The sequence below is a fragment of the Molossus molossus genome, unplaced genomic scaffold (assembly GCF_014108415.1).
Source record: "Molossus molossus isolate mMolMol1 unplaced genomic scaffold, mMolMol1.p scaffold_m16_p_7, whole genome shotgun sequence".
NCBI lineage: Eukaryota > Metazoa > Chordata > Mammalia > Chiroptera > Molossidae > Molossus > Molossus molossus.
This window is the reverse complement of record NW_023425401.1, coordinates 92,604,611-92,629,972: the sequence shown is the minus strand read 5'-3', so window position 1 is coordinate 92,629,972 and position 25,362 is coordinate 92,604,611. Positions and strand designations below refer to the sequence as shown.

The 25,362-nt window shown below is 44.4% G+C and overlaps 2 protein-coding genes across 6 annotated transcripts in view; both read right to left on the bottom strand.

Moving 5' to 3' along the window:
* Positions 1-18,395, bottom strand: part of STRIP2 (striatin interacting protein 2) — a 78,703-nt gene extending 60,308 nt beyond the window's left edge. Inside the window, exons 1-9 of the mRNA XM_036247406.1 lie at positions 18,226-18,395; positions 12,353-12,422; positions 7,584-7,658; positions 6,454-6,588; positions 4,245-4,365; positions 3,162-3,230; positions 2,859-2,965; positions 2,014-2,141; positions 873-1,079 (exon numbers count right to left, since the gene is read on the bottom strand). Coding sequence (XP_036103299.1) covers positions 873-1,079; positions 2,014-2,141; positions 2,859-2,965; positions 3,162-3,230; positions 4,245-4,365; positions 6,454-6,588; positions 7,584-7,658; positions 12,353-12,422; positions 18,226-18,360 — 1,047 coding nt within the window. The 5' untranslated portion in view covers positions 18,361-18,395. The remainder of the gene's footprint in view (positions 1-872; positions 1,080-2,013; positions 2,142-2,858; positions 2,966-3,161; positions 3,231-4,244; positions 4,366-6,453; positions 6,589-7,583; positions 7,659-12,352; positions 12,423-18,225) is intronic.
* Positions 18,396-22,731: 4,336 nt separating this feature from the next.
* Positions 22,732-25,362, bottom strand: part of AHCYL2 (adenosylhomocysteinase like 2) — a 184,555-nt gene continuing 181,924 nt past the window's right edge. For all 5 annotated transcript variants that reach the window (XM_036246783.1, XM_036246784.1, XM_036246786.1 and 2 more), the window contains exon 17: positions 22,732-25,197. In XM_036246783.1, coding sequence (XP_036102676.1) covers positions 25,191-25,197 — 7 coding nt within the window. In that variant the 3' untranslated portion in view covers positions 22,732-25,190. The remainder of the gene's footprint in view (positions 25,198-25,362) is intronic.

The following is a 25,362-nucleotide window of genomic DNA, read 5'->3' as shown; positions in this document are numbered from 1 at the left end:
AGCGTCAGCCTGCAGTCCAGAGAGACCCGGGTTCGGTTCCCGATAGGGGCGTGTACCTCGGTTGCAGTTTGTCCCCGGCCCTGGTTGGGTCGTGCGGGTGGCAGCCACTCGATGTGTCCCTTTCATGTCGATGTTTCTCTTTCTCTCTCCCTCCCACTCTATCTGAACAAAATACAGAAAAAATGTCCTATGGTGAGGATTAAAAAAAAAAGAAAATAGAAAAGTGAATCACCTCCCAGGCACGTGGATTTTCTGGGAGACCTGTTCAGGTGCCCTGGGTCCCTATCCCCAAAATTATACCCTAACCTAACTCTTGTTTTGGGTGCTAAAGAACTGCAGGTACTGAGGTCCAGGCCAATGACCCTGTAGCAAGACATGGATCTATAATGCGATATCACAGTGTTACATCATGATAGCCCAGGAGTCTGTCAGGGCTAGGGGACAGAAGCCAAAGTATAGACTCTAAGGTTTTAGGTTGGTCACAGGGCCAACCAGGGGCAGGATGAGCTGAGTCATTTACTGCCCTTTCCTACCACATCCAGAGTAGTTTAGAATCTTGATTTTTGTTTGTTTATTTTATTTTTATCCTTATCTGAGGACATTTTTGCATTTATCTTCAGATAGAGTGGGAGGGAGAGAGAGAGAGAGAAACATCAATGTGAGAGAGACAAATCAACCAGTTACCAAACCACACGACCTCAACCAGGGCCGGGGACAAACTGCAACTGAGGTACGTGCCCTTATTGGGAATGGAACCTGGGACTCTTGGGTCCATGGGCTGATGCTCTAACCACTAAGGCAAACTGGCCAGGGCAGAATCTTGATTTTTGGATAGCTAGTGTCCCAACACCACTGTCTGCTTTAGTCCATACCCTTCGAGAACCACGGCGGCCTCGCAACTTGGAAGGTGGTGGTGGTGCCAGCTGAGACTCTCCCAGGTCCAGAGTATAAGATGGCGGGGAGGCAGCACGCATACTCTTCACCACCTGGATACTGTCCTCAGCCAGTGGTGGCAGACCCAATTCTGCCCGCTTCTGTACTTTGAGAGCCTGTAGATGCTCAAATCCACCGAGGGTAAACTAAGGGGTAAACAGGAAAGGGGCAGAGGAGAAGAAGGAAGGGAAGTCAGAGAGAGCAAGGTCAGGAAAGCATGGATAGAGAAGAACAGTCACAACCTCTAGTCCCCCTCAGATACTGTCCTTAATTAGGAAGCAATAAAACAGGAAGTGGCAAATGTGGTTACTAACCCAGCCTGAGGAACTCAGGTGTAAGTATAAAAAGCATTATTTACTGACCTAGGGTTGGAAATATCACCAGAAATTAAGAAACTGACTCTTAGGGGCCTCAACTGAAAAAAACAGAAAAATGTATCTGCCTCTTTAAGGAATACATCCAGATGCTAAATCCCCAGTCACTCAATTTCCTCTGAAGTCATGAGGGAACTGCCTCTTGAATTTGGAGAACTTTAAGAGGCAGTCCTCCTGTGAAGCCTGCCCTGGAGGGTATGTTGTTCAGCCAGTCCTGTGGGGTGGGAGCTAGAGATGAAGGATCTTGAATAATTAGTAACAATACTACAACTATACATTTATAAAGACTTCATTTTTTTTTTTTTTTTTTAAGCAAATCCTCCATTTATCTGGATGGAGGGCAGGGACCAATCTCCACATTTTATAGGTAGAGAAATTGAGGCACAGAGGTCGTCAGTATGAACAGAGGCCAGGTTTCCCAACTCTTAGTCAGTGTTCTTTTCATGAAATATCAGTTCTATCAGGGGAAGATGCAATGATACCCCAACACATTGAGTGGAATCTCTTGTCAGTCCAAAAGAAACAGATAACCTTCTCTGACACAGAACATCTAATTTCTCTAGGACAGCTTTGTTGCCCTCCATTGGCTAACAGCTGCCCTAGTCTCTGCTTAGCTCCTGCCTGCAGAATCAGAATAGAAGATACTGAGGTAGCAGAGGGCACTGATGATCTGATGAAACGGGAGTGGGGAGAATGAGCCACTCACCATGATCACCTTCCAGAGAAGAAGCAGAACCTTCTTTATGGGAAAGTGGGGAGCCAGGCCACTGCAGAACTTGGTAACCATGGAGAAAAGCAGAAGGGCAAAAGGCTCCTCATTATGCATGGAGAAGCCTAGAGGGTGTGAAGAGAGGCAAATGAGAATGTGAAGATGAGGTAACTGAAAACCTGCCTCTGTAGCCCTAACTCTGGATGCACTTAGCACCCCTAAAGAATTTGAGTACTTGGTCCTGAGAAGGAGATTAGAGAGTCCCCATAGGGAAGCCCCTCAAGGGCAGGAAGTGAGGCCATGGAGGTAAAATGGCTTAGCTCCCAAAGCTTGGGATGGATACCAAACTAAAAGTAACAGTAATAAAAATGTTACTTTCAGCTGAAGGACTCAGTGCATACTGTGGATCATAACTACTTTCCCACATCAATAAATATATTTTTAAAAATCCTGTCAGCTTTCATTTCATATCTTATCCTTCTCTGATGACACCAACTTACATTTAAACAGAATTCAGTTTTCAAAGTGATTCAACTTATTTTTTCACGTGGGGTTGTGACAGAGTGGGAGAGGGATGCCTATCCCCATTTACAACCAAGGAAATTATGGCATAGAAAAGATATCTGACTGGTCCTAGCTCACAGACACAAGGGCAATCAAGGCAGGCCCTCACGCCTACTGTGCTGTATCTCTGTCCTAAAAAGATGTTAATTAAAAAAAAAAAAAAGAAAGAAAAACCAAAACAAAAAAAAGAAAGTCTGCCTGTCTCTCTTAGGCAGATTTTATGCTTCCCCTCCACCACTGGCACCCCATCCTCATCCTTCCTTAGGGCCACTTCTTACTCAATTCAGTGCGGAAGGTCTCTCGGGCTGTCCTCCATGCGCAGGAGTCTGTTTCTCGCTCCAGGCGGATATTTTCCACCATTAGGTACATGACACTCAGCAGCACCCTGGGGTTACAGAAGGGTCACAAGAGGTGCCCAAGGCAGCTCCCAGCCTACAGTCAGAGACCTCAGTGATGGTCTCTCTGGGAGCCCAACCCAGTGGAATTAGCAACTTCTAGTGGTCTAGGTGCATCTGGAATTTGAACAAAGAATAACCCATTGCTAACTATCCTGTTCCAATCCCATGGCCAGCCTCACTCACCGGAGCTCTGTGCTATCAGCAATGGAGATGGCTGGTTTCCGAAGAGCACTGCTACAGGCCTGGCTGTTGCTGCCATGAGAAGGAAGGAGAGAATAAGAACCTGTAAGGCCTCTTTACTCAGTGTTCCCACTATCATACACACACACATGAGTACCTGCCATTCCCTGGCTATGTAGCTATAGAGAAATTGGTCTTGCCTGGCCGGTGTGGCTCACTGGTTGAGCATTGACCCATGCACCAAGAGGTTGTGGGTTCGATTCCCAATTAGGGCACAGACTGTAGGCCCGATCCCCAGTGGGGGGCATGCAGGAGACAGCCAATCAATGTTCTCTCTCATCGATGTTTCTATTTCTCTTTCCCTTCTCCCTTCCTCTCTCTCTAAAAATTATTAAAGAAAAAAGAAAAAGAAAGAAATCGGTCTAAGGTAAAGGAGCCCATAGAATTCCTCTGCCATTTCAGCAAACCTTTATTTGTGGTGAAGATAGGCAAGGGCAGGGTCTGTGATATTCATTCCTCTTGTAATCCCCACTGTGGCTAGTACTGAGCTGAACACAAAATAGATGTTAAACAACACTTGATGAATAACAGACAGATTGCACCCTATCTAAAACTCCTGGGTGATAAACATGAGACAAAATGAGGGTTCGATATAGTGATAGGAGCACATAAGGTCACCTCTGGAGCTATATAACCTATGAGGGAAAGAACTGGGCAAATGACAGGAATTGGTCCTGTCCCTCTTGGGTCATGTTCTCATCAAGAAGTTTTCTTCATGGACCCCAGAGTTAGGTTGAGCTGAGAAAGCATTTGGATAAAAGGGTAACTCCCCCAAGATAGGCTTTTGAAGACCAGGACTGAAGTTGTAAGTGGGGCAGAAGCAGCTGAGGAGTCCAACCTCGGGGAGAACAGGATATCAGAGAGTATGGCTGAACAAAGGGGAAATGTCAGTATAAGCTTTGGACTGAGATGTGAATAGACCCAGCTCCACACAGGGATCTCTACAATAAGGGAATCAGCATAGGATATGAGGCACCATTCAAGGAAGGGAGTTGTCTAGGCCAGCCCTCCCCTAAGGCTTCTCACTCGATTTCCATGTGGAGTAGCTCCAAGAAGGCGGAGAAGGTTCCCATCTGATAGAGCAGGAAGCAGTTGTATCTGGACCAGTGTAGCACATCGACCTCTGAATCACATTCCCCAAAAGTGCCTAAAGGACCAGAAAGTGCCACAGGGGTTGAGGGAGAGAGAGTATCTCAGTTCTTTCCACTCTGCCCCATGATTTTAGGACCATATTCCAACACCCTGCCCAAGAATTAGGCTGACAAATGCAGGGCAAGTGCCCTTCCAGAACTTCCCAGAATGAGGCAAAGGAAAGGAAAGGCAGACTCCAGGGTTAGGTTCAGTGTGCTCATCAATGGCCTATCTTAAGTTTGAGTTCTCCATGAAGTAGATCTAGAGGTGAAAATTCAACTACAAGCATTTTCTTTATGAGTTGATCCCAGGAACCATCAGTAGAGGAGTGGGGAAGTGAGATAGGGAAGAGAAGGCAGCCAAGAGCTCAATCTCAGGTGGGCATAAAGCTCTGGGAAACAGTATAAAAAATACAACTCAGAATCATCTTACCCAAGAGGGGTGAGGTAGTCAGGCTATTCATCCACTAACTCCTGTCAGCCACTGAGTGCTGCTGGACTAGGGGAGCATATTAATTCCCCAGCACTCCTGGCTGCCCTGTATGTGCTGCAGAGAAAGCCCTCAGACAAAAAGATAAAGGTACTGGCACCTGAAAGTTGGTCATAGCACCAGACCCAATAGATATGGTTGGACACTAAATTGTTTGCTATAGTCCTCCCTTCCATTCATACAATGTCCACTCTTTCCTCTCTATTTATAAATTTTATATTTATATATTTTTTTTAGCTCTCAACTAGTCAGTTCTGCCAACAGACTCTTATTTATAATCTCAGGGTTAATTTTACTATTCAAGCTAGGCTATCTCATTTCTCTTTCCAACACCTGGTAATAATTCTGTTCTGAAAAATCCCCTCAATTAATCTCATTGAGTTCTGATCATCTTCAAATTAGTTACAGCATCCACTCCTGCTGCTATTTTGGCCTGAACATGAAACAATGCAGAGGGTCCATGTGTGCATTTGTGGCACGCCCCTGACTTCCCTCAGTGTTAGGGCCAGGTCACAGGTGACAAAAGAAGCTTCACCCTTGCCTGGCTGATGTGGGTCAGTGATTGAGTGTCAACTCATGCACCAAGAGGTTGCCAGTTAGATTCCTGGCAGGGCACATCCATGAGTTGCAGGCTTGATCCCCAGTGGGGGGCATGCAGGAGGCAGCTGATCGATGTTTCTATCTCTTTCTCTAAAATTCAATAAAACATACTTTAAAAAAAAAGTAGCCTCGTCCTGGTTGGTATGGCTCAGTGGTTAAAACGTCAGCCCACAAACTGAAGGGTCTCAGGTTCAATTCCTGGTCAAGGGCACGAATCTGGTTAAGGTTGCAGGTTCGTTTGATCTCCAATACCAGTTGGGACACATGCACGAGGCAGCCAATCAATGTGTCTCTCTCACATTGATGTTTCTCCCTCTCCCCCTCCATCCCTCCCTCTCTTCTATTCTCTCTAAAAATCAATGGAAAAAATATCCTTGGGTAAGGATACAAAAAAAAGCCTCTGTGCTCAGCTGGTAGCACATTGTCAGTTCTGGCCACACTGACACTCTTGCTAGTCTCCAAATATGATTATAGCCCAGGTTAAGAAAAAGAGAAGCCATAAGAAATCCTGATATGACTGGTAAGGTAAAGGTTCATTTCAAGGGATCCAGAACAGTACCTACCACCATCTCCTCATCTTCTTCATCAGCACCAGGTTATTCCTAGCACATGACAAGATCTATCCTTGAAAGGCAGGGACCTTGCTTTCCCAGCACAACTTGCCTCATCTTACTGCTGATAACACCATTTTTCTCCCTTGTCTCCACCCCTCTAAAGTTGGCAAAGGTGCCCTGGCCGGTTTGGCTCAGCAGTTAAAGTGTTGGCCCGTGGACCAATGAGTCACAGGTTCGATTCCAGTCAAGGGTACCTACCTTGGTTGCGTTCGTCCCCAGCTCTCATTGGGTCGTGCAGGAGGCAACCAGTCAATGTGGCTCTATCATGTCGATGTTTCTCTCTGTCTCTCTCTCTCCCTCCCTGCTACTCTATCTGATAATAAGTAGAAAAATATCCTCAGATGATGAATAAAAATAAATAAATAAATAAATACATAAAGTTGGCAAAGGTGGTCACTCACCTTGGGCCAGGTAGAGAACAGCTCGGGCCACCTTTAGTCGCCGCTCCCTACTGACCACCTCCAGCCGGTCCAAAAGTCCCATCACATAGGTCTTCTGGGCATCTTCCTCCAATTCCAGCCACTCCCTGCCCTGCACTGAGGATAGGCCATATAGATCCAGTGTCAGCTGCTTCCTCCCCTTCCTGCAAAAGCTCCTGATAGCATATCCACTTCTGAACTCAGCCCCCTACAGATTCTTCTCTTCAAAAGCTCTCCTTATTTAACTGAGAAAAAATTAGGGATGGAAAAAGGACCCAAAAAGTTCTTGCCTGAACCCACTCTGCTACCTCATTTTCTTCCACATCCCCTCCATCATCCACACACAGCCTATACTGTCCTATCTCTCTACCTTTCTTCAAGGTGTTTCCTCTGTCTTCCTACATATGCAATCCCTATGCATCATTACAGATCAAATACAAAATTACCTCTTTCCCACAAATGCTCCAGCCAGAAGTTCTGTCCCTGAAGATACTTTTTACTTCTCTTAAGATGCTTACTATTTCCTCTTGGCCTGAGCTAGTTTTGTGATATATACATCTCCCCTTTACTATCTAACTATGATTTCTTTGAAGACACTGCAAATTCACCCTCACCCTGTTTCCTGCATTTCTGGCATAGAACAGGATACTCACGACACATTTGTTGAGTTGAAAACTGAATTGCCACTCACCAAGTCAGAGAACAAAGGTCTGAGAGAATCAGTGTGGACATGTGAAATTATCATCAGATGCTATTGAGAGTGAGGCAGAGTTGGAAGCAGGGGTTGAACATTAAGGTCAGAGACTAGGCTAGGCACAGGGTTCTACCAGGCAACAGGGCACCAGCCCAGCCCCATCCCCCCATTCTTCTGCCCTCTTGACCCTTTATGCCAGGGAAAGGGACTCAGCTGAGGCTTCTCTAGCTTCCACTCCATAGCCTCTCCACTTGACATATAGGAAACTCTGTCCCATATACAAGAAGGAACAGAGAAGTTATATAGTTATGGAGCGTATGAAGAAAGATCATACTTTTTTTTAGGTTTTTTTCCTAGATCAGGCCGGGATATCATGAATTAAAAAAGCAAGTCTCTATGAATAAGGGTCTGGGATCACCTTGAGTCTTGAAATCTTCTTCAAAGCACCTCCTGTTAGTGGTGAATTCCAGGTTTTCAGTGTAGCTATACAATTCTGTGGCAGGAAAGATAGGACAGAGTCACAAACATTCAACAGACTCTTACCGAGGGGGTCTGAAGTAGAGAGGGTGGCATGAAAGAGCTAAAGCTTCCAATACATTCCTGTGTCCAGTTCAATCCACAGCCAGGTTCCTCCCTTTTGGAGCAGTTAAAAATAGCCACTTGTGTCCCTGGGTGATTAAACCATCAAACCTGTCCTCCTCCTGCCAGCTGGCTGCTATAGCAGAGAAGGCAGGCTTCAACATTTGGTGAGGGCCAGGAGGAGGGTTGGAGCTGAGAGGGCTTAATGTTATCACCTCTGTTTCTTAGGGCTGCAACCCCTTCTGCTTGTCAACCCAGACTGGGACTACCCAGTCTCTAGGAAAGAGGAGGGCAACACAACTCCTGAAATTTAGAGGCAAGATCTTTGTGCTATTCAAGGAGCCTGGGTAAGGGCTAGAGAATATGTGTTAGATGGCTCTTTGGGGTTGGAGCCAGTTCATTCTCTCCCTGCTGAGTTTCCTAGAAGGTTATAGAAGTTTAGGTTTCTGCTCACAGCCACCCAGGCAGAAACAGCATCAAACCATGCAGAGTAGCTATGGTTGCCAAAGGGCTGCCTGTGCCGAGGAAAATCTAACTTTGCTGACAGCTGTCTCTCAATACAAAATGCAGAGAGCATATGAGAAATAAAAATGCCCTTTCTCCCTCCATACATACACACACTCCAGAAATTATATCAGTACCCTCATCTTATAGAGGATGAAGAACTGAAATTGATAAATCAATACATGACAAAACCGATTTCCTCAAAACCCTGTTCCTTAACTAAGACTCTTACTGGAAAATTACTAGGTCACAGACAATTCACAAAGCAAAGAGAAATTCACTTATGTTCCAGCCAGTTGTCTAATGATTGAGAAACACCTTGTGTAGAAGCCACAGCCTTTTTTTTAAGAGAAAGGGAGAGAGAGAGAAGAGAGAAACATCAATTGGTTGCCTCCTGCATGCACTCTGACCAGAGATCAAACAGGCAACCTGGGTAGGTGCCCTGACCAGGAATCAAACCTGGTGTATGGGACTATGCTCCAAACAACCGAATCACACTGGCCAGGGCTGTGAGCCAGGGTTTTTGAGTCCTGAATTCCAGAATCCTGGAGTGACCAGAAGCAAGTCCCATCTCTGAATCTTAAATTCTTCAGTCATTATTGGGTAGTGTGTGTATATTTAAGGTAGAGCACAAACTCAGTCAGAAAAGAGAGCAGTCTCTTAGGTACTAAACTTTGTTTTTATTTTTATCTTGAAATTTTAGATAATGAACTTTCATATACAGATAAATACAGAATACATATAAGACCCCTGTGTCTCATCTACCCAGATTAAACAAATATTAACACTGATCATATTTGCTTCAGACATTTCAAGTTCCCTCTTCTGCCCTGGCCGGTGTCTCAGTGGTTAGAGCATCAGCAAATGCACCTAAGGGTCTTTTTTGTTTTCCCTCACCCGAGGACATTTTTCCTTTTTTTTTTTTTGTTCAGGTAGAGTGGGAGGGAGAGAGAGAGGAACAGAGAGAGAGAGAGAAACATCGACGTGAAAGGGACACATCGAGTGGCTGCCACCCGCACAACCGACCAGGGCCAGGGACAAACTGCAACCGAGGCACGCGCCCTTAGCGGGAACCGAACCCGGGTCTCTCAGGACCGCAGGCCGACGCTCTAACCGCTGAGCCAAACCAGCCAGGGCCATTTTTACTTTTTTTGTTCAGATAGAGTGGGAGGGAGAGAGAGGAAGAGAGAGAAACATCAGTGTAAAAGGAAAACATCGAGTTGCTGCCACCCACATGACCCAAGCATTGCTGGGGACAAACTGCAACCGAGGTACATGCCTTTAGCAGAGCTGAACTCGGGTCTCTTGGGACTGCAGGCCAACGCGCTAACTGCTGAGCCAAACCAGCCAGGGCAAAGGTCTCAGTTTTGATTCCCGGTCAAGGGCTTGTACCTGGGTTGCAGGTTTGATCCCCTGCCCCCGTTGGGTGCACGCAGGAGGCAACCAATCGATATTTCTTTCTCTCTCTCTCTCCTTCCTCCCCCCTCCCTCCCTTCTATACTCTCTAAAAATCAATAGAAAAAATATCCTTGGGTGAGAATTAACATAGAAAGAAAGAAAGAAGGAAGGAAGGAAGGAAGGAAGGAAGGAAGGAAGGAAGGAAGGAAGGAAGGAAGGAAAGAAAGTCCCTCTTCCTCTCCAGTCTATCTTACTTCCCTCTCTAGATGTAACCATTATAATGAAATTGGTGTGTGTGCTTCACATGCCTATTTTTATTCTTTTATTACATATGTATGTGCCTGTAAACAACATATGATATTGTTCTGGTTTAAAAGTTTTTATCCAAGCAGTGTCTATCATATTGTATAAATTATTTTTTCTTAGGAACCTTTATCATTATGTGTGTTTCAATAGTTTTTTAACAAGAAAAACAGCATGATGAACATCTATTTACTTGATTGACAGTGCTCTCCAACAAGTTTGCAACTGTACTGCCTAGAAACATCTTTTAGACTTGTGTTTAAGCAGTTTGATGCATGTATAAATTATTTGTCACTGTTTTTCTCCCACTCAACATTATGTTTTTTTGTTTTTGTTTTTATCCTCATTTGAGGACATTTTTGCATTTATTTCAGATAGAGTGGGAAGGAGAGGGGGAGGAAGAGAGAGAGAGAAACATCAATGTGAGATGTTTGATCATTGACTGATTGCCACCCACATGACCCCAACTGGGGCCGGGGACAATTGGCAGCAGAGGTATGTGCCCTTAGTGGTCTCTCTGGTCCATGGGCCAACACTCTAACCGCTGAGCCAAACCAGCCAGTGCTCAACATTATGTTTTTAACATTTATTAATATTGAAACGTATTGATATAGACCAATTATTTTAATGGTTATATATTGATATATACTACAGTTTAGCCATCCTCTACTAAGTTGTTTTCCATTTTCCATAATGGCTGCAATAAGTACATGTTTTCTTGTGCCCAAGCATTTATTTATTTTATTTTAAATATGTTTTTATTGATTTTTTTTAAGAGAGGAAGAGAGAGATAGAAACATTGATCTGCTGCCTCCTGCACACCCCCTACTGGGGATCAAGCCAGAAGTCTGGGCATGTGCCCCAGATTGGGAATTGAACTGGGACCTCTCAGTCCATGGGACAATGTTCAATCCACTGAGCCACACCAGCCGGGCCCAAGTGTTTTTTTTTATCCTCACCCGAGGACATTTTTCAATATTTTGTTCAGATAGAGTGGGAGGGAGAGAAAGAGAGAGAGAAACACTGACATGAAAGGGACACATCGAGTGGTTGCCACCCATACAACCCAACCAGGGCTGGGGAAAAACAGCAACCGAGGCACGTACCCTTAGCGGGAACCGAACCTAGGTCTCTCTGGACTGCAGGCCGACGCTCTAACCACTGAGCAAAACTGGCCAGGGCCCAAGTGTTTTTTTAAAGTGTACATTTAGATCGCTGGGTCATAATATGTGTGCATCTTCAACTTTGCTAGATATTACCAAACTGCTTTCCAATTTTATACTCTGCTCCCTTATGCTAAACAGTGTATAAAAGTACTCATTTCTCTGCACCCTCACCAACCGCAGGCTTTTAAGTTTTGCAATTTGATGAATATAAAATAATATCACATTATTTTAATTTGCTTTTCCCCATTTACTAATGGGGAACATCTTTTCATGTATTTATTGACTGTATGGTTTCTATTCTATGAACTCCTATTCATATTCTTTGACCACTTTTCTCTTTTCCCTCTTCTCTTTCTCTCTGCCTCCCACCCTACACACATGCACACATTCTGTATTCTAATCTTTTGTTGGTTATTAAACTTAGTTCTATCTCTGTCACTAATCACAAAATTTATTCCCTATGCTTATTCTTGTGGAAGAAAAAGCATGTCTCACAGTGTCACTTCCACATGACAGAATATTTAACTTTCACACCATCTCCACCCAAAGCTCATTTATTAATAACTGGCATTCACAGCACGTGTAACATGGAGGCTCACAATGTGAAGACATCACATTTAGCTGAAGCTAAAAATCCAGAGAGAAGAAGCCCAGCACTGAAAAAAAAAAGGTATCACTTAACTCCAGCTCAGAAACATCCAGGCATAGCTCCACTATGATGGCTACAGGTGACATGCCCAGCCTTGCTCAGCTGGCCAACTGTCTATAGAGTTTTTCTTCAGACATTGCTGAGATTTATTCAAGGGGCAGGTGTTAGGGGAAGGTGGCAAAATGGAAGTAGAAGAGAAAAGGAGAGAGACAGAATGGAGTAGAGAAGGAGAGGGTGGCAGAAAGAAGGGGCATGCAAAGATATGGGTGAATATGGGGAGTGAAAGATAGGAGAGAGTGGAGAAAAAACAAATTTGAGAGTGCACCAGAAGAAAATAAAGAGGGTGAGCAGAAGAGTGATAGAATGAAAGAATGGAGAATACCATAGCCAAGGGAGAATTCACAGAAAAAAATGTGAAAGCGAACAAAGATACATTTACCACTGCAGGGTAGAGAAAAGGAATGTGGAGAATATCCTTTGTTCTATAGCCACTTGTTGAGAACAGACAAGCTGTCAAGGGAGATGACAAGTCCCTTCCCTCTCCCACCTGGCCATCTTTCACTCTCTACAGACCCATCTACCTCATACCTGACAACTCTGCTGCATGCCCATCTGCGTCTCCATACTCAAATTCCAGGGTGGGGCAGTCCACAGAGCCCTGTAATGGAGAAATCTGTGAGGTAACTTGAGGAAAGGTTTGACAAAAGGAGATTATACCCTCATTTCATCCTTTTCCCCTCTTGGAGGTAAAGGTTAGATCAGGGAGGCAGCTAGGAGAGTCCCATCTGTGCCTTTCATCTAAGAGGTAACCTACTACAAGCCAAAATTTGAGGCTCAGTGCAGGGCAGGGCTGAAGATTCCTATGTATAATCAGAAACTCTGGGAAAAGGTCCAGGATCATAAACAGATATGAAAGCTATAATCTGTGCCCATATCTGATCTACAAAAACACAGATCAGAATATCTAACTGATCTCTAGAAAAACGAGATGGACAAAAACAAGAGGTGAACTGTATTCTAACTTTAGCTCTGTCATTAACCCACTGTACGATTTTGGGCAAATCTCATTCTGTGGATCATAGTTCTTCATCTGTAAAAAGAGTCCTTCACTTCTAATGTTTCAAACTAGGGCTGTAAAATAAGGTAGCATTTCTACTCCAAGTTGTATTAAAGATTTCCTATTATGATGTATGTATAAATCATTTTAATATAATCCCCTAACCTCTTTAAACATTTTGGGGTCTTTCCTACTAGTATATATTAATATATCTGAGTTTTTTAAATTTTGAACCTCAGATCTGTGACAAACTCTGTTACATTTTTTGTGATCTTGAGCAAATTACTTAACCTCTCAGTGTGGTATAAAAAATATGTATTTGGTCTTTGCCCTACCCACCCTCCAATTTCTGGCACAGAACTCCTAAAACCTCTGGAATTTCCTGAGTGATGGGAGTGTCTGTTATTCATAGGGAGCCTTGTCAACCACACTTGAGTTTAAGCTAATGAGGTGACTCATGTGAGCCCAAAGAGTTTCAAAGGAGGGGTTGGCCCCACCTCCAAGGAGGGGGGGAGGCTGGAGATTGAGTTCAATCACAAGGCCAGTGGTTTAATCAACCATACCTAGGTAATAAAACTTTATATAAAAACCATGAAACAATGAGGTTTGTTTAAATGTTTAAAGAGGTTAGGGGATTATATTAAAATGATTTATACATACATCATAATAGGAAATCTTTAATACAACTTGGAGTAGAAATGCTACCTTATTTTACAGCCCTAGTTTGAAACATTAGAAGTGAAGGACTCTTTTTACAGATGAAGAACTATGATCCACAGAATGAGATTTGCCCAAAATCGTACAGTGGGTTAATGACAGAGCTAAAACATGCTAGGAGGGTGATGTCCCTGAGAGGGCGTGGAAGCTCTGCACTACCCCACCCCCATACCTTTTCCTAAGCCTCTCTTAATTGGCTGTTCCTGAGTTATATCCTTTATAATAAAATTGTAATCATAAGTACAGCACTTTTCTGAGTTCTGAGATTCCTTCTAGCGAACTATCAAACTTGAGGAGGGCGTCATAGGTTCCCCTGAATTTGTGGTTGCTTTGGTGGAAGTGCAAGGTAGCCTGGGGACTCCACTTGTGACTGGTGTCTGAAGTGGGGGCAGTCTTGTGGCACTGAGCCTTTAATGACTGAGGGACTGAGCTAACCACAGGTAGTATCAGAACTGAATTGAATTGGTACGAGGGAATTGTTGGAAAACAACATGCTCAGTTTCTCATCTGTCAAATGAAGATAATTCAGGGTCATTGTAAGGACTAAATGAGTTAACATAGGAAACACACTTAGCACCTCACCCAGCATTTGGTAGAACTATGTAGGTGGTTACTTTACGTAGAATTTTACTTACTCTATTTACAATTTTAATATTATAGTATAAAGAATTTTTCTCATATTACTATGACTATCACAGTTAAGTGGACAGATATATATTGGTTTACTTAAGGATAGAGTCTTATAAAAGAAATTAATGCATTAAACTTTTAAAATATTTGTATGGTCCTTTGTACATGACAAGTAGTTTTTCCAAAACCACTTTATCAATTTACACTGCCCACAAGGTAAATCACGTTTAAATCCAGTATAGCAAGAATTTTCCAAACTTTGGATTACAGAGACCAGTAAGAAAAAAAAAAAAAAAAAAGGTGGAGGGTAGGGAATGACATAAGGTTCTTGTTTTATTCTAATAAGCAGAGACTTAAAAAAAATTTTTTTTGAAGAGAAAGAACAGGTCAATATACCCCAAATGGAAAGGAAACACTATCAGAATAAGATTTATTAAAAGCAGTGTTCTTTAAACTTTTTAAGTTATAAATCAAATTATAAATAAACTCTGCACACACACACACACACACACACACACACACAAACTAACACAAAGTTTAACAAAATATATTTACCATTATTATATGTGATGCACATATGGTAATGTTTTCTATTTTTTTTAAATATGTTTTTATTGACTTTAGAGAGAGAGCAAAGGAGAGGATGAGGGAGAGAGAAACATGGATTAGTCACCTCTCATATACACCCATATGAGGGACTGAACCCATAACCTGGGCATGTGCCCTGACTGGGAATCGAACCAGCGACCTTTCTGTGCACCGGATGATGCTCAACCAACTGAGCCACACTGGTCAGGACCTATTATTTTTTATTTTATTTTATTTTTTTCTTTATTGATTTGAGAGAGAAAGGAAGGGAGAGGGAGAGAGATAGAAACATTGATGAGAGAGAACATCGATTGGCCATCTCCTGCATGCCCCCCACTGGGGATCGGGCCCACAACCTGGGCATGCTCCCTGACCAGGAATCGAACCGGCGACCTCCTGGTGCATGGGTCAGTGCTCAACCACTGAGCAACACTGGCCAGGCCCTATTTTTTTTTAAATGTTGGTCTCAACTCACAGGTTACTCCCTACAGTTAGAAAAAACCTATTTTAAATTGCATACATCCTTTTAAATTTAATGTATTGAACTATATTTTATGAATAACTTACTTCAATGCCCTGAATTTTTCTCAGTTTGCCACAAACTTTATCAAAGACTTTGGGAACCAATTAAACCAGGGGATCTAGCTGTGAGAGGCCTGAGGTGAATCCTTTGGTAGGTTAAGAACATTTTTATTGCCCTGGCCAGTTGCTCAGTGGTTAGAGCATCAGCCTGCAGACTGAAGGGTCATGAGTTCTATTCCCAGTCAAGGGCACATACCTGGGTTGCAGGTTCGATGATGCCTAGGCCATGTGGGAGGCAACCAATCGATGTGTGTCTCTCACATCCATGCTTCTCTCTCTTCTCCCTCCCTCCCTTCCACTCTATGTAAAAATAAATGGAAAAAGATCCTCGAGTGAAGATTAACAACAACAAAAACAGAATGTTTTTATTAAGTGAACGATTATTATCTAGCTTCCTTTTTAGGTTGGAAGTTCATACCTAAAGAGTATGGGAAAGAGTAGTCAACAGTACCCCTATAAATAGTGACAATTACATAGGAAGCTCTCTTAACTTGTGCCAAATAATTCTCTTTTGGTAAGTAATTCTTTAGAACTCTTAGAGAGGAAAGAAAACCATCTTTCCTGAGGACTATCTTCCACAGGAAAGCAAAGGGAGGGAGGGAAGGAAAAGCAGATGGTCATCTGAGTCTGGCACCAGGGTGTTGTGGTGATACTGACAAGTAGAAGCAGCTCTCCTGCTGCAGTAGAAGGTAGAGGAAAGCTAATCATTCCAGCCAGCTTTTTGGCAGACAATGAGCTCAGATAGAGAGGATCACTGCAGTTATTCATTTCCAAGCATGAAAAGTGCAGCTGCGGACAACCAGGAGGTTAACTGGTGCAGGTGGAAAGCTCTGAGTCTAGATACTGAACTCACTGGCAAAGATAAAGTATTATCAGAGCCTTTTCCTAAGGGAAAACTTGATAGGTAGGGACAACGCCTCTGATGTCAGGAAGGATTTTAATTCCCTCAAAGAACATATCATTCTGAAATTATTTTATTTATTAGCATATTGTCTGTCTCTCCACTCCCACTAGAATGTTAGTTCCAAAGGGCAAAAACATTATTTTGTTCATGGCTGTATCCCTAGCACCTAAAATAGTGCTGGGCATACAGAATGACTACCCCACCCCCAAATACCACATTTGGGTAAGAGTAATGTCTCTGTGGGAAAAGGAAGCAAAGGGTGCCCTAAAAGGCTAGATTGATACTAAGGCAGGGGGGAAGATGATGTAGTGGATAGAACTCTGCCTGATGGAGCAAGGCAGGAAGGCTGAGCTCTGCCTGTGAAAGGTGGTGTGATTTGGGGCCAGTCTTTTCACCTCCTCCACTTCTCTCTTTTAAAAAGTGGGATGGATTCGCCCTGGCTGGTTTGGCTCAGCGGTTAGAGCGTCCACCTGCGGTCCGGAGAGACCCGGGTTCGGTTCCCGCTAAGGGCATGTACCTTGGTTGCAGTTTGTCCCCGGCCCTGGTTGGTCGTGCGGGTGGCAGCCACTCGATGTGTCCCTTTCACATCGATGTTTCCCTCTCTCTCTCTTCCTCTCTCTCCCTCCCACTCTGTCTGTGCAAAAAATGGATAAGTGTCCTCGAATGAGGATAAAAAAAAAATTTAAAAAAAAAAAAAGTGGGATGGATTCCTACTCTGTATCAAACTGGAAAGCATACATCCCTTTGGAAACTGAGATACTATTCAAATGGTAAACCCTGGACTGGGATACCTAACACCTGGCCCCCAAGTACTTGTTCGGCCCCTTGATGATGATGATGTACAGTACCAAGAGCTACTCTGAATTGACCCGTTACATGCACTGTGCCTGCGCTGCATTAAACATTTTACATTCAATTGCCTCACTTTGACTTTATTACAACCTTCCGAGGCAGATAGTGTTAACCTCATTTTACACATGAAGAAACTGGAGCTCCTAGAGGTTTGGCAATTTTCCAAAAGTCACACAGAGAATAAATGGCAGGGCTGGGGTTCAAAACCTGGTCTGGCTGACTCCACAGCTTGGTGTTCCTGGCCATTAAGTCAGCTGTATGGTCTTGGGCAAGTTACTTCCGTCCCTTTTACTTTGGTGAAACAAAGGGCTAAACCCAGGTGATCTCTACAGACCCGTCCACACCTGACATTTTGTGGTCTAGTCTCCTGGTCTCGGTTCAGGCGCAATTCTACTCTGGGCTAGTTGATGGAGACTGGCCGGAGGGAGGAGGGCAGCGGGGGAGGGATGATAATCCTTTCATCCTCCTGGTTAGGATTTTTCTCCCCCAGAAGAGGAAGCGACCCAAACATTTATACTCCTGTGTGTGGGTTTGTAACCAGGGACAGTCGCATCTACTCACTCGTGTACTGCCCCCGCCTGAATCCTGTCTCATTAACCCTTCCTGGTAGGGGTCTTGATGTCGGTGGAAGGCACTCCCTAAAGAGCCTGCCAGCACCCCCGGGGGAGGGGAAGGAGAAGGGCGGAAGGCACGCGGCAGAGCTGGATCGGCTCGGGGAGCCTTGCTCCTCTTTACTGCGGCGGAGCTCTGGCCTCCCACCCCTCCGGCCAGTCACTCAACCTCTCCGCGCCTGTTTGCTCCTCTGTAAATGGAAGATCCAAATTCCCACTTCAAGGGGCTGCAGCAATTAGTGAGATACATATTTGAAAAGTATCTGATACGCTCGGAATCGCGCTAGGTCTCCCGGAGCGGAGGCCAGAGGGCTAGAAAGCCCCCGACCTGCTCGCTGCAGGAGACAGGTGGAGAGGGATCAGGGGCTGCAGAGCCGAGTCCAGACTGCGGCAGACCCGCGGGCGCCCTCTCCAAGGGGCGACTGGGGCGCGGGAGGGGAAGCAGGCCAAATCACCTCAGCTACCGCTTCCCGCCCGCGGGCGTCTCCCGGCCCCAACAGAAGCTGCCCCGGCTCCTCACCTCCGACTCCCGCCGCTGGCTTCTGAACGCTTCCCGGCCCTTGGGCGACACCTGCTTCCCTTTGCCGCCGCCGTTGCCGTTGCCGTTGCCATTGGAGGGCTGGCTCCCGGACCCCGGTGCCACCGGGTCCTCCATGCGGCTAGGGTCAGCGGCTCCGCTCAGCTGCTCAGCGCTCTCTGCCCGAAGCGACCCCGCCGCCGCGCGCGCCGCCACCCGGCCCCGCCCCTCCACAGCTATTGGCTGCAGCCTCTTCCCGCAGCCCCGCCCCGCGGCGCAATTGGCTATTCGACCGCCTGGAGCGGGACTTGGAGGAGGTGGGGCTCATTCACGGGATTTTTTTCCCTTGTCTTTTTTTTTTTTCCTAGTCCTGCGGCGTTTCTGGTAGCAGTGGACTCCCGGTTTGGCTCCCAGCTCTACCTCCCGAATTCTGGGTCTTGAGCTCTTGAGTTCAAGGCGGTCATCTCTTTGCTTCTCCGTATCCCTCAGCACTCAGCGCCTCCCAAATAGCGACCTTTTCGGGGAGCTCTGTTCTTCGCCTTCAGCTCCACTGCAGACTGTTTCCCCATTGCCACAGACCTTTGCCCCCAAATCCCGGCTCCTGCACACATCCCAAATCCCGCTTCTGTCGCAGGTGATCCCGTCGGATGGCCAGGGATACCGCAGGAAATGAGGGACTCGCCCTCTCTGGAAGCTGAGATTTGTGAGGAGAACTCATCCGCTCGGAGTGAGGACTTAGCTGGGAAACGAGGGGTTAAGGAGTGGGGTGGGGCGTTTTCACCTCACTGAAATTGCTAGTGCCTCTCGGGGCTGCTCCCGCTCATCTGCCTTTCTCTCCTGAAGTGGGCACCTTCCTCACACTGTGATCTAGGGAGCTAAAAATGAATGGAGAGCAGGCGCCCCGCCCCTCCCTCACCCTCTTTTGCTTCATTCTTCTAAGATCTTTCCTGGGGCAAACAAGGCTGTATGGCTTGCCCACTCTGGAACTTACCTAAAAAGCAGCCAGTGTTCAGGCAGTCTGGGTTGGTCATAGTAGCCCCAAATAAGCAACCTGAAGGGAATGGGTGGGACCAAATGGGTGGGATTGTTGAACTGCCACTTTTTCCAGGCATTGCACCAGGCCCTTTCCAGGTATATCACACCTCTGTCTGACAGGTTGTTTTCACGAATCCAATATTATTGAGGAGGAAGGCAGGACGCACAGAGATTAATTACTCCTTGTAGTTCTCAAGGCATCATATTCTATCGTTTCAGTATCTTCAAATGTGCCGTTTTCTCTCTCTAGAGGAACTTGCTGTTCTTCTCTTGGCTAACGTCTGTTCTTCCTTAAATATTCTATTTAGTTATCACCTCCTCCTCCATAAAGCCTTTTGACCCTCCTCAACCCATTCAGGCAGTGTGGATGTCTAGCCAAGTCAGTCTGGATCCAAAATCCTTATATTTTCTACTATATCCCAAAGGAATTACCCCCCTTCTTATATTTTAGGATTAAGAAAGGAACAGAATTATCCCTATCTTTCCTTCACATTTTCCTCTGCTAGTTAGGAGGGGACAGGTCAAGGCAGAGTTGAGAGAGCGTGCACTCCTTGGAGTTTTCTGAGTTCCTTTCCCTTCCTGGTCCCCAACATCTCCTTATTGTACCCTCCCACTATTTTCCCTTTCCTTTCTAATTCCCACCTCCCACCCTCCACCTACAATCTGAATATAAGCTGGAGAGTACAGCCAAGTTTTATTCATTTTAGTATACCTCATTTATGTATGTTTAAGCACAAGGTTTCTGTACTACTGACTACAAAATTATTTGTTGTGGGAGCTGTCCCGTGCATTGTAGGATGTTTGACAGAATCCCTGGCTTCTCTTCACTAGATGCCAATAGTACCCTCCCCCCAGTGTGACAAACAAAAGTCTCCAGATATTGCAAAATGTCCCCAGAGGGGCAAAATCTTCTGGGGTTGAGACTCATTTGTTCAACAGTATTGAATTAATATGAATTTCCAAGAAAGTCCCTGGCTCAAGGCCTAAACTATTTGATTTTGGAATTCTTCTCAGGGTATAATTTGTTAAACTTTTTTTTTTTTTTTTATCCTCACCCGAGGACATTTCTCCATTTTTTGTTCAGATAGAGTGGGAGGGAGGGAGAGGAAGAGAAAGAGAGAGGGAGAGAAACATCGACGTGAAAGGGACACATCGAGGGCTGCCACCTGCATGACCAACCAGGGCCGGGGACAAACTGCAACTGACGTGCCCTTAGAGGGAACCAAACCCAGGTCTCTCTGGACCACAGGCTGACACTCTAACCGCTGAGCCAAACTGGCCAGGGCTAATTTGTTAAACTCTTAAAGACTCATACTCTGCTTTAAAATTCACAACCCATGCCTAGCTTGTCACTGCTTCAGTGTGGTAAACCTGCCACAGCACAGCCCATTAGGGTTTCTTAATAAAAGAATTAATTATTCTACATCCCCTCTTCCCAATACTTCTCCTCCTAAACAGAGCTCTAAGATTGACAAGCCCAGAACATCATGTTCTCTTTTGTGAGCCTGGTCAATCAGCAGGATCCCCAACAGTGGTGGTAGACAGGAGGGCCACTTTTGAGGCTTCTTTCCAGCCTATCCCTAGGGCAAAGGAAGCAGAGTGATCTTCTTGGAAAGTAGGATTGAGGACAGCTCTCAAATCCCCTCTGACCCCTATGGAAAGCTAAGTCTAGAGTTCTACCAGGCTTCACTTTCAGAGAAGGGGTTTGAAAATTGGTATGGAGTTTGCAAAGAATCAAAATGAGAAGAGACCTCAATCCATTATTTTTTCCACAATCAGTGGATCATTATAGGCCCAGGCTTTCAGAGTTATCACAAGGAGGAAGCTATCTGGAAACAACTCCTGGAAGAAGTAACAAGAAACCAAATTAACTGAAAACTTTGAAACTGTAAATTATGGAATTGGCACACACTTTCTTTTAGTTTGTCAACAAAGAAGTGACAGCTATCAATACCATTAACTACAAAGGTGCCCATAAATATACCTGGGAGATAACTAGGGGCTGTTCTATACAATTTTCCATCTTGCAGAGATGGCACCCATGCTGAGTTATTTTTAAACCTCCACTACCGCTTTTCCTTGGCCCAAATTTCAGGTTTCCTGGGGCTGCTGCTAGAGGGCTAGAGGGCTATATTACAAGGACCAAACATATGCCTTTCCCCATATAAGCACTCCACCTTAATCCATGGAGGTCAGATATGTGATTAAACAGATAACACTGAGAGTTTAAAAATAAGATGCAGGAAGTCTTACAATACCTAATTTTTGAGGATATCTGGCAGCCAAGGTAAAGTAGTAGAAAAAAAGAACACCCTCCCCTCCCCATCAAAGTCATGTGTGGGTGTAATGAGAAAACATCTTGCATTCAGAATGTAGAACTAGTTTAGGTTACCAACTAAAGAAGCTGGTTATCAGAAAGCTGCTTAAAAATGGCTACTCTACTGGTAGTTGAGAAAGAACAGAAAGTTGGACTCATCCTCTGGTTACTGATTTAGTCAGGGAAAACCTGACTCAGAGACAAATCTCTGCCAGATTAATTTCTTCCCTTTGGCTGGATGTTCTCAGGTGCTGGATGTCAGGGTCCTTTCGTCCCAAACCGTGGGATGCTAACTTCTGTGCTCTCCAGCTAAGAGTAGCACACAAGGGGTTTGGGGAACCTAGAATGAGGCTTTATTTTCTCTGCCTTAAGCCAACACGTCTCAACTCCCCAGGGTGGTGGTTCTGAGAAAGCAGTATATTTATACATGTAATGGAGGTGGGGGGATATTACTTAGTGGAATGACCCACCATGGAATAGGGACTCAAACCTAAGGCAATTCAACACATCTATTGGTAACTCGCTTCAGTTTTTTACATCCTTTCCCTACAGCAGGCTCTTTAGCCTGTTCTCAGAAACCTCCCTTATCTCTGAATTAGAAGCAAGGAATACTCTCAAGACAGGGATCCATTTTAAGAATATTTTATTTATCTTTTGAGATTACATGTTTATTATTGCTGATCTAATACAATCACTTAGACATAAAGATTTCCAAGAGCCTCTTCAGAAATGGTGATCCTTAGAAGTTTTAGATGACAACGAGAACTAGATGATTATTTTTATATATATGTATGTATATATAGTTTAGAACTTGTCCACATATATTTTGCTGGTGTTGCCTATTTTCTTTCTATAATTTTCCTTTATTATAAAAAGCTTAATGCAACAATGCGTTCTGATTTCTTTTTGAAAACCATGACAAAGTTAATTTTGGGAAAACCATAGGAGCAGCAATTTCAGATCTGTTCAGAGAAAAGCCAAGCAGCAAAAAAAGCTTTGCAGGAGTATGTGGCCATGGGGAGCCGTGCTCATATGGAAAAATAGGGTGGGAGGTAAGAGGGCAAAGGGAAGACAGATCAGATACCTTATAAAAGATGGGGGGGGGGGAGTGGGGAGAGAGAGAGAGAGAGAGAGAATAATATTTCCATTAAGAAGGCAAAAAAAAAAAAAAAGGACCTTGAAAACTAGCACAAATTCATCATCGGGAAAGTGGTAAGTATTCCCACAGGGCTGGGCCACATACAGAGATAATTAGTCTTCTCTCTCATGCTTCCAGATACCTAGGATGCATCTAAGGTGAGAGCTTGAGGGAAGAAGTCACACTTGCTCTGATTCTAAGGGCAGAGGGAATAATGACCAAATTCCAACACTTAAGGTAGAAACAAAATTCTCAGGAGGCCTGTGCCTCCTTCTTCTTAATGATTGATAACACAGGATCCCCAGAGAGAAAGGAAAAGTTATCTGCAACTCAGAGACAGACACTTCACTATGGGCAGCAACACTGGCAACCTAACCCAGAAGCCCAGTGTGGCTCCTTTTTCATTTGGAATGGGTTTCTTCACCATAGCAAGGCAGAGTATGCTCTGTCAGGATCAGTGCCAGGATCAGAGAGCTCCATAGAGAGCCAGGCTTTGCTGAGAAACAGCAGGTTATGATGCTTGGCCTAAGAACATAATATGCTAGAGTCCAGATATCTGCCTAATGGAATTTTCTCTGGATGTACAATAAAGTACAAAGATCTGGATCTTTGGCAAAAGGTATCCAATGAATACAAAAATCAGAACTGGGTAGACAAATGAAAAAATTAAATGGCCTAGTGGAATTTTTAGCATTTGTGATCTTCATGAAAGAACAGAGCCATGTATGTGGCCTTTTTCCAGTACTTGCTAAGACATATGGTCTCTGAGGAATCAGACTCTATGGGCCCAGCCTATATAGTATTTAATGAGGCAAATTGCCATTTATCTAAGGTCCATCTCCCTACCTTCAAAAGGAAGATAACTTCCAGACTAGCTCTGAGGGTATATGTGAAGACCAGGGTAAGTTGGAGAAGGTGCAGGTTGGGGAGAAAGATTAGAGTGGGAAGGTTATAGTGATCATGGGTGGTCTGGTGTTCTCTTGAGTCACCTTGGTCTTGAGAGTTTGAGGCAGATGAGAATAGGAAAAAATAGGAAAACAAACAAACCTGAGAGTATAATTAGGGCTGGGAAGGGAAAGGGGGACTCATTTCATTCAAGATTTGTAGGGCCACTCTAGATTTTAACTCTTAGAACCAATCTGGTTCCAATGGAACCCTAAAACCAACAGGTCTGTCTCTAAAATAAATCAAACTCTTAGGTGGGACATAAAATATCAGGCTGCTCACATTCCTAATTGTTTGTATTGTTGGAGTTACTCAAGAAACGACTTCTGAAATACAGACTCCTAAGGTGGAAAAAACCAGAACATAAAAAGATATCCCAACAGAGAAGAAATACCACAGACCAAATTGCAGAGACATTAGATTTCAGTTTCATCAATGGCTGAATGTCTGATGAAGTACAACCTAGTCAAACCAGCTTTGATCATCTGAACACACTCTGTAGTGTCATCTCTGTACAGTTTAGCCAATTAAGCTGCAAAGACCTTCCTAGGAGACAAACACATTCTGCTTCTTTAGGGTGTCAAGCTGTGGGCCTAATAGACCTGTCCCATTTCCGAAGACATACACCCCAAATCCCTTGGAAAGTATGCCTTTCCTTGCTCAGTTTCAGAAGTAGTTTTAGGCAGTAAGAGGAAGTTTCAGGAAGCAATGTTTCACATTTCTGAGACAGTGTCAGTTTGGAGGGAGCTTCCTGGGAAACTATCCAGTTCAACAACAAAGAAGTAAAACTATGGGTCCCAGTCGGGCTGCTCCCCACTTCCTGAGCAGAGGTTAATTGGGTAGAAAGACAGCAAAACAAATGTCTGACAAATATCAGAGCTGCTGAGGAAATAATGGAGACACATTCCTCTTGGAACCAGAAAGTGTTAAAATAGACATAAATATTTAAGGAGAAGACAGGAGTCCTGGGTAAAGGAGACTCCCAGTAAGCACAGGCACAGCTGAGTTCTTGGTGTAGCTTGCCAAAGCCATTATAATCCTTCTTTCTCATCATTTTATAAAGAAGGCAGTGACAGCGATGGTCAGGGCTGGGAACCCAGGCCATGTTAATTCAGTGGCTTCCAAAAGGCCTTACTTGGGATGAACAAAAGCTGAGAAAGGCAGCTATTGAAATTTTATTCCAGGAAACAAGGAGTCTGGAATCCCTGGACTAACTCCTGAGCCTGGTCAAGAGAAAAATGACCACTGCTAAGGCTTTAGTCAATGGGGAATAATGCAAAAGATACACTGGGAATGGTTACCCCATTTCTTTCATTCCCCAGCCTGTCTTCTGCGACTCTCATAGCCCTCAGGGCAGTAACCACTCTGGGCCAAGGTGACAGGCACAGGATTCTAGATTTTAATAAATAAATAACCTAACATATAGGGTGAGCACGGCGAGCAGCTGATTGGAGAAGCAGCTTGCTGGGTTCTTTCCTGTATAGGAGTGTAGTTCTATTCCTTAAAACTTCTTCTGGCTTGAGTTACAGGAACTTAATACCTGGAGGGAAAAAGAAAGATGAGACTGTGGTATTATCAGCTTGTGGCAATGCTGGGGCATGAAGAGCCTGACTAGAGGTGTAATAGGGAGGCAGGGACTTTTCTGAAGTATATGGTAAAGGGCTGATAATTCTGGTGCTTTTTCACATCAGTAAAAAAAAGTCAG